At 50.4% G+C, this 18,702-nt stretch overlaps 1 protein-coding gene across 9 annotated transcripts; it reads left to right on the forward strand.

Moving 5' to 3' along the window:
* The first annotated feature begins 1,620 nt into the window (after positions 1–1,620).
* C2H20orf96 (chromosome 2 C20orf96 homolog) lies at positions 1,621–16,528 on the forward strand. 9 transcript variants are annotated; one of them, XR_012909725.1, is made up of 11 exons: positions 1,621–1,830; positions 2,428–2,527; positions 7,216–7,331; positions 10,263–10,421; positions 12,432–12,531; positions 13,551–13,708; positions 13,786–13,887; positions 13,994–14,080; positions 14,229–14,381; positions 14,620–14,738; positions 16,384–16,401. XR_012909725.1 is itself a non-coding variant. In XM_075962509.1 (10 exons), the coding sequence occupies exons 1-10, from the start codon at positions 1,648–1,650 to the stop codon at positions 16,044–16,046; spliced, it is 1,149 nt and encodes a 382-aa protein (XP_075818624.1). In that variant the 5' UTR covers positions 1,621–1,647; the 3' UTR covers positions 16,047–16,528. The 9 variants fall into 9 exon arrangements, 6 of the variants coding, with proteins under 6 accessions (XP_075818624.1, XP_075818622.1, XP_075818623.1 ...); XR_012909724.1 differs by lacking the exon at positions 14,229–14,381 and having other exon boundaries at positions 14,620–15,798; positions 16,384–16,528; XR_012909726.1 differs by lacking the exon at positions 16,384–16,401 and having other exon boundaries at positions 14,180–14,381; positions 14,620–14,749.
* The last annotated feature ends 2,174 nt before the right edge of the window (positions 16,529–18,702 follow it).

The following is an 18,702-nucleotide window of genomic DNA, read 5'->3' on the forward strand; positions in this document are numbered from 1 at the left end:
TTGGGAGGCAGAGGCAAGAGGATCTCTGTTAGTTCCAGGCCAACCAAAGCCACACAGAAAAACCGTATCTTTTTTTTATACTTTTTTTTATTGATAAAAGGAGAATAAAGAAAAGCAAGAAAAAAAAAACAAATTTCCACCTCCTCCCAGCCTCCCATTTCCCTCCCCCTCCTCCCATTCTTCTCCCCCTCCTCCCACCCCTCTCCCCTTCCCCCCACTTTTCTCCCCCTCCCTCTCCAATTCAAAGAGCAGTCAGGGTTCCCTGCCCTGTGGTAAGTCCTAGGTCCTCCCCCCTCCGTCCATATCTAGGAAGGTGAACATCCAAACTGGCTAGGCTCCCACCAAGCCAGCACATTGCGTTGGATCAAAACCGCGTGCCATTGTCCTTGGCGTCTCATCAGCCCTCCTTGTTCGTCATGTTCAGAGAGTCCGGTTTTATCCCATGCTTTTTTTTGGTAACAGTCCAGCTGGCCTTGGTGAGCTCCCAGTAGATCAGCTCCATTGTCTCAGTGGGTGGGTGCACCCCTCGTGGTCCCGGCTTCTTTGCTCATGTTCTCCCTCCTTCTGCTCCTCCTTGGGACCTTGGGAGCTCTATCCAGTGTTCCAGTGTGGGTCTCTGTCTCTAGACCGAACTTTCATCTGGCGATGGATGGAAAAACCGTATCTTGAAAACCCAAGCCTCCCCCCCCAAAAAAAAGCCCAGTTTCCCCCAATTTATCCTTAGATAGTTTCACACCTGCATACAATGTACTGCAATGTACTGAGATCATCTGCACTCCCCAGTATCCCCTTCAACTCCTCCTCATCCACCTCCATCCCCCCTCCCAACTTCATGTCCTCCTCCTCTTTCTTCCTTCACAACCCACTGAGTTCAGTGTGTGCTATCTGCACAAACAGGTGTGGGTCAGGTGGCCTACCAGGGGCTACCCTTAAAGAAAACTGACTCTCACTCCCCTAGCCATCAACTGTCTGTCAATAGCTCATGAACTCTTCCCCGCCCACGCTGGAAAGTGGGCTGGCTTGATTATCTCTGAGAAAATGGGAGCATATGAGATTTGGAGAGGAAGTGTTAGAACTGGTCTTGGGTGGCAATTGACCCATGGATGCAGAAGTCTAGAAGTCTCTCTCTCTCTCTCTCTCTCTCTCTCTCTCTCTCTCTCTCTCTCTCTCTCTCTCTCTCTCTCTCTCTCTGTGTGTGTGTGTGTGTGTGTGTGTGTGTGTGTGTGCGTGCGTGCGTGCGTGCGTGTGTGTGTGTGTGTGTGTGTTTGGGAGCAGGAATGTTATGCTTCCAAATCTCCTCGATATTCTTGATGAAATAGGAAGCAAAGTAGTGAGGAAGAGGAAGCAAGTTTGATGAAAGTTTGATGTTGATGGAGGACGAAAAGGGAAAGAACCAGGTTGGGAAGTGCCGCCGCCGCGGTATTTTTGTCTGGCGAGGTTAGTCTCGCTCAGCTCTCCGTAGTTGCGTTTCCTTGGAGACCAGACGTTAGTGAAAGCGTCTGGTCTCCTTGGGATCCATTCTGAGACCAGAGGTGGCAGAGGCTTCCCTGGCTTCTGGAGACTGTCTGTGCCTGGAGGATCAGGACTCTTCTCTTTTCCCCAATGGCACAGAAGTAAGCAGAGAGCTTGGCGGGTGGCGGAGCACGCATGCGTGGATTTATTCCGCAGCCTTCGCTCTCCAGGCTCCAGCTTGCTGCTGTGCTTGGTAAAGCGGGCTTAGAGGATCCCTCTTGGGCTGGGGATGATGGAACTCCCTCCCTCCCTTCCCCGACTCTTTCCAGACACATCCACTCTAGGAGTCACTCCACAGGGCAGAAGTTGCAAGTACTGGTGAGTCTGGGAAAGGCAGGGTACCCTGATGTGGGTAGAAGTCTGGGTAATCCTGTGTTCCACCTGCCCTCAACTCCCATGGTCGTGAGCATGACAGAGTCTGGGTCTGAATATGAAGCCCAGCAGCGCCCTTGTAGCAAGCCTCTGAACTTCACTTAATGGCACTCATTACGGGATCCGAACACTGGGTGGGGGTGGGGGTGGGGGTGGGGGTGGGGTGTCAATCAAGCTGCTCACTCACGCATCTCATTGCTGCTCCTTTCGCTAGAGGGTGGGTCTTGGGTATTTTCCATGCCTTCTGTTTCTTCAGGTTCTTAGCACCTCATGGCCTACATGTTCTTGGTGAGTCCTGGCTTCCCGCTAAAACAAAAGCACTGGCTAACACTCACGGAACCACTGCAGGCCTTGCAAATAACTTCTCAAACTCAACTCAAGGATGTAGGCTGTGTGATTAAGTTCACTTTACAGATAAGAGAATCGAGGCTTAGTGCTCAGGTCTCTTGCTCTGGGATACAGGTAACCTGAAAAGGGCAAGCTGGAGGTGAACCCACTGACTCTGAAACTGTGTTATGTGTGGTGCATTCTGTTCCCCAACAGTGGTCAGAGAAGAGCCTGGAGTCATCTCCCCTACCTCCCCTCCGACATGCCAAAAGCCACAGCAAAACCAAAATGAAGACTCTGAGCAGAATGCAGCCAGGTAGGCAGAGGCTCTTGGGAGCTATTGTGGGTGTTGGGGACAAGCTAAAGTGGCTGCTTTTTGGCCCTTGACACCATTCGTATTAACATTTGTAACAGATGTGACAAATGGCCTTCAATCTTCAGATACTGATGCGGAAGTTCATTCCCCAGGAATGCATTTGTGCGTTTGTAGCGGTGCGGGGAGGAGCTGGTCTGTTCCACACAGTGATTCAGGGCTCTAAGCTCTTTTAACCTCATAGATCTAATGTTTGGTAAACCCTTGAGGACCTCTGCTGGCAGAGAGGGAAGAGAGAGCAAGAACAAGAGGACTCAGACCTGAAGTGACAACATATGCCATTTGTACTCCTTCCATCAACTGCCACTCTCATCACGTGACCATGTCCGACAGTTTGGGAAGCTGGGAAATGTCTGGCTCTATGTTCAGGAGGGGCACAAGCCGTGTGGGGAATTGAGTCTATCATAGCATCATTAACCTTCCCAGGGAAACTCTGAGGTCTTGGCTCAGGCAGGTGTGGGTTTGCGTCTTGACAATGTTATTTACTCACTTGGAGGAGTATTTCATCTTTCTAAGCCTTGACTCAGAAACTGTGAAAAAGAATCGTGTGGGCTAGGCATGGTGGTGCACACAGCCTTCAGCCTCTGGAGGCTGGGGCAGTAGATCGGAAGTTCAAGGGTAGCCTGAACAGTAAAAAGCAGCCCTTCTGTTGTGTAGCTGTTTCCACCTAATACAGGCACCATCCCCATCCATGGATAGAGAAGTAAAGGAAAGTTACAGGGCCCAGGAAGTAAAGGAAAGAAAGTTACAGGGCCCAGGAAGTAAAGGAAAGTTACAGGACCCAGGAAGTAAGGGAAAGTTACAGGACCCAGGAAGTAAAGGAAAGTTACAGGACCCAGGAAGTAAAGGAAAGTTACAGGGCCCAGGAAGTAACCCAGAGAGCTATGGCAGAGCTCCTTGTTCCCAGCAGGGAGCTCCAGGAACACAGTTTTCATGAATTTTCACCCCTGCTTGGATGGGCTTTGGGGATGCAGCCGCCTGTGAGTCATCTATACCGTGTATGGTTGTACCATCCCTAACTCACAGTCCTTCAGGTAGCCCAGCAAACACTGGCTCCAGTGACTAGACTCAGGGAGAATAATGTGTCCGGTCTGTTTTTGGTGTCCCGTCCAAATGTTGACACCTCCCCAAGAAAAGCCATACTGTGTCCTATCCCCCTCCAGCACCTCTTTGAATTATGTCTGTATTTGAGACAAGGGCCATGTCGGTATGTAGAACAAGGTGGCCTTTACACTCATAGAAACCCCCTTCCTCGGACACCAACGGCAGTCTAAAGAATAGGTATTTTGGAGCATTCCTGTTTAAAGAGGTGCTGGGGAGATGAGTGAGTGAAGTGTTTGCTATGAGCTGTGAGGACCTGAGTTCACGTCAGCAGCACGCGTGTGAAGACGGGCCTGGCCTCACAGGTGTAAAACCGCTTTGTTCACGTCAGCAGCACGCGTGTGAAGACGGGCCTGGCCTCACAGGTCTAAAACCGCTTTGTTCACGTCAGCAGCACGCGTGTGAAGACGGGCCTGGCCTCACAGGTCTAAAACCACTTTGTTCACGTCAGCAGCACACGTGTGAAGACGGGCCTGGCCTCACAGGTCTAAAACCACTTTGTTCACGTCAGCAGCACACGTGTGAAGACGGGCCTGGCCTCACAGGTCTAAAACCGCTGTGCTGTACTACAAGGCATCTCTTTGATTTTTATTTAAAATTATTATTCTTTTAAAAATATATATACATATAGATATAATAACTTCTAGGAATAAATGAAAACTATGGTATGTATATTTAGAAACAGTCAGTTGGCTAGGCCTTGTGGCACTGGCCTGTAACCCTAACTATGCAGAGTCTGCAGGACTGTAGTCCCTGTTAAAGGTTTGGCAGGGCAGCTTAGCCAGACTCAGTCTTAAAATACAAAGCAAAGAGAAGGGGGCTGGAGAGATGGCTCAGTGGTTAAGAGCATTTGCTGCTCTTCCAGAGGGCCTGGTTTTGGCTCCCACACCCACGTGGACAACTCACAACCACTTATAACTTCAGTTCCAGGGGATCTGACCACTGTCGTCTGACCTCCATGACACATGTGATACACAGACAGACAATCAGGCACACACACACACACACACACACACATAACAAACACGAATAAAAACTAACTAAAAGTAAAAACATAAAGTGAAAGAAAATGAAATGCAAATCCATACAACTTTTTTAAAAAGGCAAGAGAGCAATCTCTGGGGCCTAGGATAGCGGGTAGAATTTTTTAGAAGTTGCACCAACAGTTCGGTCCAGGAAAGAAAAATAGTTATAATGGAGTTCCTCAAAATAAACAAAACTGGGCCAGGAAGCCTGATGACCCGAGTATGTGGTGGAAGGAGAGAAGGGCTTCCAGAAAGCCGTCCCCTGACTTCTACGCATGTGCTGTGGTATACGGCTTTTGTGAAGTGTCACCCATGCTGGGGTGGGTTTGAGTGACCCACACTCCTGTAAGCCCATGTCCACATTCCTCTAAGTGGCTCCAGTAAACTTACTGGTCCCCTAAGCTAGACCTGGGCGAGATCATTCCTCTGGTTTGTCACCAGGGCCCTGTGTGGGGTGGACAGATGTTTCTTCATATCCCCCTGCGAAAAGTCATCCAGCCTCCAATGCTGGTGAAGAAGAGCTGGGTCATGTCCGTTGCTGGTGGTTTGTAGGAAGATGAAGCACTCTGAAATGATGTGTGCGAATGTATAAGCACATGTGTGTGCACATGAGGAAGTCAGAAGTAGGTGCTGAGTGTTCTCCATCACACCCTACCTACTCCTCTGAAGGAGGTTCTCTCCCTGAGCCTGGGGATCAGGCCCCAGTGATCTATCTGCTTGTCTCTGTGGCTGGCTAGCTAGACTGAATTGGTGAGCTCTGGGTTCAGGTGAGAGGCTGTACCGTATTATAATAAGGTGGAGGGCTAATGAGAAAGGTAATTTGACGTCAGCCCCTGCCTTCACATGCGTGCTCACACACATGCACTTATATACACACCTGTCCCCAAACACGCAAACACACATGGACATACCAAAAATTCCAACATGGTACAAACAAAAAAAGGATTAATTCTGCATATCTTAACACCAGACTTCTACATGTGGGTAATCTTATGTTCTTTTAAAGTCCCAGTAGTTCAATTTAGCACATGCCTGTGAATCCTTCTGCAGAGGCAGGAGGATTAGGAGAAAGCTGTTTATGACTACATAGTTAGGTCTAGACTACATGGGATCCTATCTCAAATATCTAAAAAAAATTCTGTAGTTAACATATATGTAATAAGAGTAACTTATCATCTTAGCACTAAATATTAAAATTTCCCAGAATTCATAATCTTAATCGGTTAAACATTTAGTATGGTTCTCAAGTGAACAGTTACGTGTGGAATAAGGATGTCGGTGGAGACCGAGGCTGGAGACAAGCAGCCGGGTGGTGGTTCCACGTTGGTACAGAATTGTCTGATAGGAAGCAGAGTGTTGTGCCCCCCCCCCGCGCCCACTTCATACCTTCTTCGTCCCTCCTTTCCCCTGCAGCCCAAGCCCCCTGCCTCCACCTCCAGAGTGCTGTGAATATAGGCTGGAGCCACCATGCCCAGCTGATGCAGTACTAAGGATTAAATTCAGGGCTTTGTGCATGCTGGGCCAGCACTGCTCCAGCTAAGTTGTATCCCCAGCAGGGATCCTAGCATCTGCTCTCCCAGAGCCTTTGCTCTGTCTGACTGCCACTCACAGCGTTGCAGAGATGGCTGGGTGGAGTTCTGCATAGCTGCTGTGATCGCTAGAAATAATAGTTCAGCCAGCCCTGAAGATGTGACAGGCACTATGTAAAACACCTTAGGGCACAGTGACTTTCTCATCCAACCTTCATGACCCACCTATGAGGCAGGCATGGCTATTCCCATCTTATAGGGGGACTGAGGGGCCAGAAACGCATGGCCTTCTGGGTGAGAGAGCTGCTAGAAAGCCCTTCCTGCTCAGCTCAGCTGTCCTTCCTACCAGCCCAGTGGGGAGAACAGGGATTTGGGGTTGTCTGACACGCTGTCCCCCACTTGCTGCCCCTTTCTGTGTCTGGGGCTGGAAGAACACAGAGGGGGTAGGTTCTTTATTTTATTTTATTGGCTTTTTGAGATAGGGTGTCTCTATGTAGTCCTGGCTGGCTTCTAACTCACAAGAGATCCTCCTGTCTTTGCCTCCCAAATGTTAAAGGCGTGCACCACCATGTCTGACTGTGGTGGGGATGATGTTGGTGGTAGGCTCAATTTTCATTCTGGTTGACAGTGGGCTTGGCCTGGTTTACCTCAATGTTTCCATTAAATTCACCTTCCAGGGAATAGACTGAACCTCGAAGGAAAGTGAAATTTATAATTCGTGGGGGAGGGGCCCTGTCCTTGGCCATCCCTCTGTCATCTCCCTGTCACTGCATTCTCCTGGGCTCGTCCCTCCTATAACAAAGCCCAGAGTAGGGGTTTCTTTGTGGGCAGCAGTTTCTTTCCTTTGTGTCACACACGCGGTAAATCTGTGAACGAGCAGGCCTGGGGCTGGGCTCAGCTGATGGCACTCTCTGGGACCTGGGTCCAGCCTGTGTGTTTTCTCATCCTCTCTCTCCCCTTTCCCACCTGTCCTCAGCAGTGCAGTCCCAGAGCTCTGGAGAGATGGCAAACCAAGCAAAGAATCCGCGAGGGCCGCGGAGGAGGGAGCAAGTGCACCATGGGAAGATGCAGGCCAAGCTCCGGCTGATGCGGGTAAGAGAGGCCCAGAGCAGGAGACACAGCTCCACAGACTGCAGCAACACCGGTCAATTTCCTCCACTCAGCAAGCCCATGGCCACACTTAACTATTCTTATTTTGTAGATGGGGAAAGAAATGGCTTGTACCAGGTCACACAGCCAGAAAACAGTGGCGTGGGGGCCCAAACAGTTAAGATTGGGATGTTGAGCTTAGACTGAAAGAATTAGACCAGTTCTCTGTATTAGAAATGTAATCAGGCCAGGCGATGGTGGCACACGCCTTTAATCCCAGCAGGCGGATCTCTGTGAGTTCGAGGCCAGCCTGGTCTACAAGAGCTAGTTCCAGGACAGGCTCCAAAAGCTGAGCCCTGCCCATTTGGGGGCGGTGCTTGGAAAGGCTTATAAAAAAACTTTCAAGTCAGCTGCTACCCTTAGCTAACTCATCCACCCCTTCCCACAGGCCAGGTCTCGCTGGGTAACCCAGGCTGGCCTTGAACTCACAATCCTCCTGCCTCAGCCTCCAGAGTGCTGGGTTACAGGTGTGCGTTACCATGGCCACCTCTGTTATACATTGTTTTATGGCTTCTGTAATCACTTGAATTATATTTTAAAGCTTTTTTTTTTTTTGAAAGACTAGTCTCATGAAACCTAGCTTGCTAGCCTGCCTTAACTCACTATGTAGCAGAGGGCGACCTTGAACATGGTGAGTTCCAGGCTAGTGAGGGTTAAACTGTGAGACTCTGAGTCAAAAATAAAAGTAAAAATATATGGTTTCCCTGTCAGCCGTCCTCTCGCCAGATGGTTTCAATGGGCTGATCATTCGTAGGAGGTCTGTTTCTGATGTTCTTTTTATCCTCACTGTAGGAGAGTTTGTGTGTTTTTGTGTGATACAGGGTGTGGACATGGACAGTGACCTGTGCCCCTCAGCAGTTCTTCATGCTGTGTCTTTTGTAAACATTCATTCATTCAGTCAGTCACTCAGTAGGTCCTGGTTGAACACCTGCTGTGGACCAGGCCCTGTCCTGAGCTTGGAGAGTCACCACGGCTGGACTCTGGCCTTGGGGACAGGTGATTATAAACATACATATAAAAGTGAAGTAATAAGCCAGAGGACATGGTAGTTCATGCCTGTAAGCCCAGCACTTGGGAGGCCGAGGCAGGAGAACTGCCCAGCCTGCAGAGTGAGTGCAAGGCCGCCTTGGACTAAGAACCTGTCTCTAAGAACAAAGACAAAAATGGCACTAACAGGTACAGTGACAATATAGGTATGAGGAAGCCAAGACTACGGTTGGAGGCTAAAGGGACCCAGGAGAAGTTCAGGAGGCCATTTTAGATGGAGTGGTCAGGGAGTGAAGAGTAGAGGTCGACAGTCGGGGGAGGGCATGTTTACAGCTTGTTAGAGACGCCTGGTGAAGGGCGCTGTTCCAGGTGTTGGAGACACGGCTCTGTATAGGGTACTAATGCAGAGCTTGAACTTCACTTGAGAAACAGACTAATGAATTAACCCCCACCCTGAAGAAGAGACACCCTCTTGGTTTATCCAGTGGCTACCCGCAGAGCTCCATGCATTGTCCTTGCTCTGGTGATTGCATAGACACAGCCTGCTCTTCTATTGTGACTTGCTGCTGGAAGGAGGACCAGCAAGACCATAAGGAAGGCCCTTGTGTGGGATGGGGTCCTAGAAGGAGTAGGTTCGGAGTGGAGATTGTACTTGCGTGATTACATATTGAGGTCAAGGTCTTACAGGAGACACCACCACCCCATATTAGATCTGTGGTTAGACAAGTAAATTTCGAGAGCAGAGATCATAAATTCCCATTTCTCAGAGTCACTGGGAGAGTAGCGGGTGTCGATGTGTATCCCCAGATTTTCAGTTCACCAGCAATTTGAGCTCTCTTCTTAGGGATTTGAGAGTGGCTTTTAAAAAGCAAAAACAAAACTACACTCAAGGCACTTCTGTATTTTGGGGTCTGGGGATATGGGAGCAAAAGTGGAGTGGTTAGCAGCCATGAACAGCAGCTCTGCTGCGTGTGACCTTGGGTAAACTATGGAGTCTGAACTTGTATATAGTTCATGTTTTGCCAGGTAGTCCTCCTGTGTCAGCCTGTGTTGGCTTCACACGCTGGTGCCACCATGCACTGGGCTCCTGGCAGCACAAAACCTACTGACTCCTTGAGGTGGGAGAGTGGAAACACAGACTTTGAGACTCGGAAGTTTGGCTTCCAGTCTCAACACTCTCAGTTCCGGGCGGGCTGTGTGACAGTGCCATTTAACCTCCCTAAGTCCCCACTTGTGAGCTGGAGGATGAACCGATTCTGTGTATCATGTGTAGAGCAGGTCACAGCACTTGCCTGCCCTCGTGTCTCGTGGGCCAGTTGTTGTTGTTAATATTATTTGTTATTAACTGCTAACATTATTGCTGTTATGTACCGCTGGGTGTAACCTTGGGCAATCACTTACCCTTCAGACTCACTTTCCACAGGGGCGCTGCATGATAAGAAAGAGTAAGAAAATGTGGGTGTTCTCACTTCACCCATCCCTGCATCTAGTCCAAACCTAGCCTGTCATCTCTGCCGACTTCTTACCCAACTGGGCCATTATCATGTTCATTCTTTCTAGTTTTCATGGATTTGAAGAGGTCTTTAGTAATAAGGCGTATCCTTATCAACTGATGTTTGGTAACTAGATGGTGATGAGCCACCAACTGTAAGACGACTTCTCATTTCAGAGATGTGACAATGGGTATGTGTGTATGTGTGTTGCTTAGTGGGTGAAAAGGTAACAGTGTCTCCTTTTCCAGGTGCTCTGATCTGCAGGGGATGGGGGAACCACCTGGGAACATTTACTACAAGAGGCCTAGAGCAGGAGGGTCTTTAGTGTGTACCCCCGCCCAAGTTAGGGCATGTGTACAGCTGCTTTCTCCCTGCCCTTACCCTACATCCACAGTCGATGCTTCGAAATCAGCGGACCTCACTCCAGGAGCTCTACAGCCACGAGAGCTTCCTCAGCAAGCTCAACCAGGAGCTGATCAAGTCCATCCAGGACATGGAGGACAGCATGGCCCTGAACGTGCGCGCAATGCTGCAGCAGCAGGGCATTCTCGGGGTGAGCCACCTCCTCCCCTCTGCTAGCCTCCTTCTCGTGCAGGCGCGCCCTCTGCTGGCTACTCCCGACCCCTGTCTGAGAAATGCAGTGCCTCCCTTCGTCCCCCACTTACCAGCCGGGAGACTCTGGGCTAACCTTATATCTTGGAGCTTGGTGGAGTGGATCCCAGTAACACCCACCGCAAAAGGGAGGTTGTGGCTATCACACCTGGCATTTGTGCAGTCGAAAGTTATTTGGTGCTGCCACTACCACCACCACTGCCATTAAAGTGTCAACAGCGAGACACCAAATGCTCCATGTGCGATCATATATACCTCCCAGCAGCCCGACAGACTGTTCGTTTCAGGCTATTGCCCTCATAGTCTTGTCCTCAGTTTTAGATAAAGAAATGGAAAGCACAAGGCTAGGGGACTGGATTTGCTCCAGGTCATCCGGATAGCAAGAATCGGGGCGAGGATTTGAACTCAGGCAGTCTTACCCCAGATCTGTGCTGTCCTTGCCCGGCTCTCTTTCTTTTTAGGGAGTACAGTTGATTGAGTCTGCTGTTATCTTGCTGGAGGAGTAACTTTGTACTATCTGGAGCCCACCCTGCTATTAGGAAACCCAGTGGTGGCTTGTAGGGTCTGAGAGCCAGCGAAGCATCCTCCTGGTGCTGGGGAGAGGGCGGAAGGTCCCAGGGACGGAAGGTCTGGGCTGGAGAACAGTCAGAGAGTGGATGACTGCAGTTGGCCCGGAGCTGACCTGGTGTGTGTGAGATACAGAGGAATGTTCAGATGCTGGGGGTGGATTAATCTCTCAGGCTGCGTAAGGTAGGAAGGAAGGTACTAGGGTGGGGAGCTTCCATAGGAGTAAGGTCAGGGGTCAGCAGGGCTGGCTTCTGTTGTAGCCTTTTCTTCCTATTTTGCAGATGGCCATCTTCTTACCATGTCCTTAAGCCTTTTCTCTGTGTGTGTGGAGAGAGTGCTGCTGTCTTGTGGGGACACACCGGTCTTCTCTGATGAGGGCCTGTCCTTGTGACCTCAGTCACTCTTATTTACTTCCCTAAGGGTCCTGTCTCCAAAAGCAGTTACACCTAAGAAGTTTTGGTAGACACAGTCCAGTTGTAACAGAGACCAAAGCCACACTGCCCTTCAGCCGAAGCAAACTTCTTGTTCACACACACACACAGACACACACTCGCACATACGCATGCACGCACACACGCATGCACACACGCACACCCTTGCATGTGGAGGCCACTAGGTGGTGGTGTTCCTTAGACACTGTCCATCATCTTTATTGAGACGGGGGTCTCTCCCTGGAACCTGAGGCTTGCATATCGGACTAGGCTGAGTGGCTAGCATGTCTCCGGGATCTGCCTGTTTGGATCCTTCCAGTACTGGGATTTATACATCCACAACATCACACCTGTGGGTATTGGGGTTTGAACATCCCTCTAGCCCCTTAGACCTATGGGCCTTGGGGAGCAGCTATCATGAGAGTGCCCACATAAAACTTTCCCTCTAAATGGGGTTGCAGGCACTTGCAGTTGGCATTTGGTCTGTGCTGTACTGGAGTTGAGGAGACTTGGGGAGCTCCAAGGGGAGCTCTGATTCAGACATTGGTGCATCAGAAAGACTTCCTGGGGAAAGCCATACTTGAGCTGAAGTCTGCAGAGATGTGAAGTGGTGAGATTGGACAGACGAGTGTTGCAGGCAGAGGAAACAGGGGCCTCAGATATGGGGTGAGAGGGAGCGAAGGGGAGCTCAAGGAGCTACAGTTGCTGTGGGTGACTGCACAGCAAGGTGTGAGGGAGGGATGGGGGAAAGATGAGTTCACCCCAGGCCAGATCGTGCAGGCTCTTTTCAGCCATGGCAAGGAGTCCATTGAGGATTGGAGTGGGAGGTAGTGGCTCTCCGGCCTCTCGTCAGAGGCGGGAGTGGGGCTGTGGAAGTGTGCTGTGGCCACAGCCCACTGTGAGCTGGAGAACCAGCAGAGGCTGGTGGTCAGCTGACCTCACCCCTCCTGTAGAATGTCATCGACATCTTGGAGTACTCAAACAAGAAGCGTGTGGAGCAGCTGAGGTCTGAGCTCCAGGAGTGGAAGGAAAAGGAGGAGAACAAAACGAAGAGTAAGGGGTGACCCCCTGGCCCCCGCCTCATCCAGGAGCTTCTGGGGGAGGGCAGCTCCTTACCAGGCCCGTGCTGCCTTCTAGGGGGAGCACGCAGCTGCGGGCTAGAGCGAATAGCTTACAAAGCGGGAAGCATGCTCAGTGTTTTCCAGGCCTGGGTGGTTGAGTGTCAGTGGCTGCACACCCATTGTGCCCTCCTGGGATGCAGGGACTTTTCTCACACCGTACCTGCCAAGGAGGAGACTGAAGCTGGGGAGAGGAAGCCCCTGCTGCAGGCTATGTGGCTAGGAGTTGGAATCCAGGCTGAGCCTGTCAAGGTCCCTCTGGGAGGCAATGGCTGGGACCCAGGCCTGGCTTCCATTGCTCTGGATCTGTGATTTTTTTTTTTGCCCCGCCCTGGGAGGCTAGATGCTGAGAGGAGGTGTGTGTCGGGGGCTTGTGCCAGGCAGTCTGCGACACTGGGGGTCCCCTCCGTGGAGGAAGGCAAGATAGTGTTATCTTTCATTCATTTACTTTTTATACGATACTCTGTATAGCTCAGGCTGACTTGGAACTCACTTAGTAGCCCAGGCTGGCCTTGAATTCTCAGCAGTCCTCCCATCTTAGCCTCTCTGGTGCTGGGATTATAGGTGTGAACCATAGCGGCTGCTAGATTTTGTCTTATTCCTGCTAAGGATCATGTCTTGGACATCAGTGTCCGCCTATCTCTCTGGTCTTGCTTCCTTGGGGGCATGTATCTGAGGATGCTGAGATCCAGTCAGGGATAGTCTTGGTGGAGACCACTTAGCCGTCAGCAAAGCTGGACTGTCTAAGGACCTTGTACTTTTCCATTTCTCCTTTCTGGGGCCTGAGACCCTAGCAGCTTCAGCTTCCACCACCTCCTACCTCATGTGGGCACACCTCAACCCAGATCCCAGTTCACTGGCCAAAGACAGCTGGATTTCCGAGGTCTCCTGGGAAGCTCTCTAAAGGAAGGCCCAGACATCTGCCCCTCCCTTCCCTGTCCTGTCCCTCCCTAGGCCTGAAGCGGGAGGTTGAAAAGCTGCATGCTGAGATCCTAAAGGCCCACGAGGAGGTGAGTTTCCTGAGCACCTACATGGACCACGAGTATCCCGTCAAGTCGGTCCAGATCGCCAATCGCATACGCCAGGTGCAGCAGGCAAAGGACAGCCAGCAGGTAAGGGAGCCCTTGGCCCCATACCTATACCGCGTGGAAGGTGCGAGTGGTGGTCAAGCCCCTTTTGCCACCCCCAGGACGAGCTGGACAACCTTAAGGAGATGCGTGACATGGTCCTGGGGGGTTTCTCCGACATGATTCAGGAGAAGAAGAAGAAAATCCTGAGGTCTCTGATGGTGGTGAGTAGCTGGGTGCTGTGGCGGGTCTCCAGGCCCTCCTAGCTTCCCCGTCCTCTGCCTCTGGTGTCCCTGTCAGTCACCTATGTGCTCCTGCCTTTGTCCCCAGAAAACCCAGCAACCCTATGAGGAGGCACTTATGCTGAAGAAGCAGTATAGCCAGCGCCTGCAGAGGTGCACAGTCTGGTTCAGAGAGGTGAGGGCACCAGGAGGGCCATGGCATGCACGCGGGACCTGCAGGCGGGCCTTGGCTTACACAGACCTGGTCCTCAGGAGGGGCCCTGCTCTGGTTTAGCCTTCTTCTTTGACTGCACCATTGCTGCTACTCAGCGTTCCTCTCAAAGGGGATCCCTGCTGGCCTGGACCTTGCCTCGCTGGCCACCATTGCAGGCCGTGACCCATTAGCTTCTTCACATGTCCCCTGCTCTACACTAGCTGCTTCCCTTTACCCTCTGGGCCACGATCAGAGTTAGGGGACGAGGCTCCGCCCTCTCCGAGTGAGTATCCATCAGTTTTCAAGTGGAGGTCCCCATCTCCACCAGTCCCTTTTTCTCACGTTGTGTGTCCCACCTCTTTGTCACCTGCCTCCATTCTTCACTGTCCCTTCATTCCTGGTCCTAAACTCGGCACGCCATAGTGACAAGGCCCATACCATCTTCCCAGACACCTTCTTTTTGAGTATTGTCCCTTTTCCCCAGGCTCGGACTTCACACTTCCTTTCTGTGTCTCCCTCAGCTAATTGAGAAGATGAAGAAGGAGATACCCATACTAACTGCGGAGGTGGAGAAAATGTATGCAGAAATCTGGAATCCCCGAGACGTCGTTTTTAAGGATATTCTACTGCAGAGACCCAAGTATGTAGTCTAGGCTGCCATGCTTGGCTGGGCAGGCCCGTTCCTAGGGAAGGCAATCCGGGTAGATGGCAAGAGCCTCGGCATGGAGGGGAGGAACCCTGGGTGTGCCTCCACTCTGCCTCTAACCTAGACACAGCTTTCTCTGTCCATCTCTGATGTAGCTGACACAGATGGTTGGTTCCAGGGATATGGGGGACAAGGGTAGAAGGATATCTTTCCTGTTTGAAAGGCTTCTGTGCCCCAAGAAGAGAGTGTCTTTCCTTCCAAAATTAACCTTCAGGGCCTGCTTTACCTGGGATTAGACTCAATTGTAGGGCCAGATGGTAGTGGGAACAGGCTAGACCTCTTGAGCCCAGCATTTGCAAATTACATAATTTTCCCTTATGTCTCCCATCTCTTCCCAGGCCTCTCTCTTTTTTTTTAAATATTTATTTTATTTATTTATTATGTATACAATATTCTGTCTGTGTGTATGTCTGCAGGCCGGAAAGAGGGCACCAGACCTCTTTACAGATGGTTGTGAGCCACCATGTGGTTGCTGGGAATTGAACTCAGGACCTTTGGAAGAGCAGGCAATGCTCTTAACCACTGAGCCATCTCTCCAGCCCCCTTTCCAGGCATCTCTTTGTGTCCTACCCCTGCCTACCTCCTACTTGGTGTTTTGAGACTGAGTCTCACTTTGTAACTTAGGTTGGCTTCGAATATGATTCTCCTGCTCAAGCCTCCCAAATGCTGGGGTTACCATATGTTTAGAGAATTTTTTTTTTCTGGGAGGAGATGTCAAGCAACATCTGCCTCCTAAGGTTTCAATGACAAACCAAAGTTTGATTCTACCATCGTTCCTTCTGAGAAACTGATGAGTTTGTTGGTCTTATTTACAGAGTCTGGGTCACAAGGGTCGCTGACAGGAGTGTGTGTGCTTCCAGCATGGGTGATGGCGTCCCTTAACTGTGAGGGTGGACCCCCCCCTTCTACTATTCTTTCTCAGTCTATAAATTCTAGCCTCTCTCTGAGACCCTGAAGCCACATGTCTGGTTAGGAGGAGCAGTTAGAAGCTCAGGTAAGGGCTCCATGACCCTCCCGGCTACCTTCTTCTGTGAGGGAATGCCATTAGTCAACAGATTGAGCTGTGATGATGTTCTGCATCGGGCACAGCCAAGCCTATGAAGATGGTGGCAGCTTGGCTTAGAGGACAGTCCCGTGCTGGTTGGCTTTCTCTGTCACACATTTTCCATCTCACTTCTTCCTTCCTCTTGGAGTAACCCTTGGCTCTGCCCCCACAGAGCCGGGAGGGGGATAAGACATTAGGAGACACCAAGCTCTGAGCGTGGAACTGCTGTGAGCCCCATGAGCCTGGAAGAACTTGTCCCAGGGTTGTAAGTGGGGACAGTCAAGGAGGACGTGACATTGACATGAGTTTCTGCTCCCCTCTGATCTTGGTCCTTTTTAGGGGTACATTAGTCCTCGACGACTTAGTTTTCTTCCCACTTTTGACCTGTGTGTGTACACGCACCCCCGCCCCTGTGCATGTGTGCGTGCATGTGCAGGTGGCTGTAGATTGAGTTTGGGGATGACGTCTCCCCCCTCTGTCCCTGATCCTGGTGCCTCTGTTGACCCCTCACAGTCTTTTTCTGCTTCCTGCCAGGTGCACCCCAGACATGGCTGTTGAACTCAACATTCCTGTGCGAGAACCACTCCCCTTCTGACCCACAATCCCTCCTCCACCCCTCTCCCTTGCTGCTTGAACCAGGCAGGAATTCCCAGTCCTTGCTGCCAATAAAGCTGGGTTTGTGTTTGCTTGGTGCTGGTGTATGGGGCCCACTTAGGCTTTGCTGGACACGTCACAGCAATGGTCTTTGCCTTAAGATCAGGGTTAGGCTGCTGTTCTGATGGCATCGGGGAGGGATGCTGGAGTGCAGCCTTCCCTCATCTCCATGGTTCCTTCCTGGTCCAGCGGGAGCTCAGCTTCCCTTACAGTTGGGGCCCAGAGCAGCTGAGGTCAGCGCCAAGGTAGAAGAGAGATTCCTTAAAATTTATTCACGCGGGAGCCTTCTGGGTCCACAGAGCTGATGGCCATCTCTCTTCTGGCCTAGCCTTGCTCCTCCCCCAAATGCATAGGCCTATGGCTTGAACTCAGGCTAGGTGCAGAGCTAGTCACAGAAGTACACGGCAGGCCCTTACCTGTGGAGAGCCAATCCCCCAAAGAAAGCCTCCTCCAGCCCCAAGTGACCGCACAAATGTCACAGCTGCAGGCTTCTTGGCTCAATTTGGAACTACTCCAAAGGACTGTTGTTTCCTTCTCTCACTCTGCAGCAGCCCCCCGAACCCCTCGGCCCCTGCCCTAACCACACACACACACACACACACACACACACACACACACACACACACAGCAGAGGCAGACATTTGTCTCAGATGAGCCTGTGGAGACAGGCTTGGCAAGCAGGGCTCATCTGCCAGATATGTCACTCCTGGGCCTCGTGGGCAGACAGGGCTGTATTACCTCACTTTACCCAGTGCTTGGGGTGGCACTCAGGTGCCACATGTATGAAACAAATGTTCCATCCTTGATGTGGGAGTGATTTCTTATTAATAAAGAAACTGCCTAGACCCATTTGATAGGCCAACCCTTAGGTAGGCGGAGTAAACAGAATGGAATGCTGGGAGAAAGAAGCTGAGTCAAGGAGTCGCCATGGTTCTCCCACTCCAGACAGACGCAGGTTAAGATCATTCCTGGTAAGCCAGCTCGTGGGCTACACAGATTAATAGAAATGGGTTAGATCAATATGTAAAAGCTAGCCAATAAGAAACTGAAACTAATGGGTCAGGCAGTGTTGAAAAGAATACAGTTTCCGTGTAATTATTTCTGGTAAAGCTAGCCGTTCAGGCGGCTGGGTGCGGGGACTCAGCCCGCCGCTCGTACTACTACAGAGTGGCACCCAACGTGCTAATGAACTCCACGTAAAACCTGAGAGGGCTTAAAAAGGAGAGAGAGAGAGAGAGAGAGAGAGAGAGAGAGAGAGAGAGAGAGAATTTAAGACAGCTTTATGCTGTTTGTGGGTTGTGCGCCGCAAAGAAATTGTCCTGACTCAGCAGCAGGAAAAAACTGGCTGTTTTAAAATGCCGGCTTTCTGGGCTGTGCCGCCATTGCGATCTCTGTCTGGCCCCTGTGGGAGACAGAGCTTTTGAATGGAGCATTTGGAATAAAGCTCTACGGCTTGGTTGATGGCAATGTGGACTGCTGTGTGCCTGGAACTGTGTGTGGCTCAGGGGCACCAAATGGCTCTGAGGCAGGAGCTGCTCAGCTCCGCCATGCTGAACTGTGCTGGTCTCAGGTAGGAACTACCGTAATTACCATAAAAACAGCGCAGTTAAGGTTTAGACTGGGCAGGAAACAGGCTGTACCTTATTACTGTATTACCTGTACATGGTGCAACTTAAGTTTTTAAGAACTGCTTAACATTTTAAGAAATGCTCCTGGATAGTAAAAATATTACAGATTCACAATAAAACAGATTCAGACATAACAGACCTCAATGAGTCACACTGTTGGATGAATGTACGTAGGCTTGAGAGAGAGAAGAAAAAGAATATAGAGAATAAAGTTAATGGTTTAAAAAGAAAGGTAAAGTCTTTAAAGAGACAGAGTACAGATAGTTAAGAGATTAAAAGAAATAAAGTAAAATAAGCCATGTAAAAATGGAAAATTCACAGAGAGTCTGGATTATGTACATTGTGTTTTCTTTAAAATTTTTGACTGTGAAGGAGCTAAGTACAGAGAGACATTTCATTATATGGGCTGCCAAGCTAAACCAGAATGGATATAAGGGTATTATGATTTCAGAATTTGGGTCTAAGGATATGATGCTTTGGAGAGAGTCTTCTTTTGTTTTCACAGAGGATGAGACCCTGTTCATTTCTTCAATTCCGATTTGGTATGATAGACCACGTCCTCCTGAAGGGT

This window comes from Microtus pennsylvanicus, chromosome 2 (genome assembly GCF_037038515.1).
Source record: "Microtus pennsylvanicus isolate mMicPen1 chromosome 2, mMicPen1.hap1, whole genome shotgun sequence".
NCBI lineage: Eukaryota > Metazoa > Chordata > Mammalia > Rodentia > Cricetidae > Microtus > Microtus pennsylvanicus.

Coding starts and splice junctions, on each gene's coding strand:
- C2H20orf96 (XM_075962507.1), top strand. CDS start 1,648: ATGCGTGGATTTATTCCGCAGCCTTCGCTCTCCAGGCTCCAGCTTGCT. Junction 12,532..13,550: donor GGAGGAGAACAAAACGAAGA/GTAAGGGGTGAC, acceptor GTCCCTCCCTAG/GCCTGAAGCGGGAGGTTGAA. Junction 13,888..13,993: donor TCCTGAGGTCTCTGATGGTG/GTGAGTAGCTGG, acceptor CTTTGTCCCCAG/AAAACCCAGCAACCCTATGA.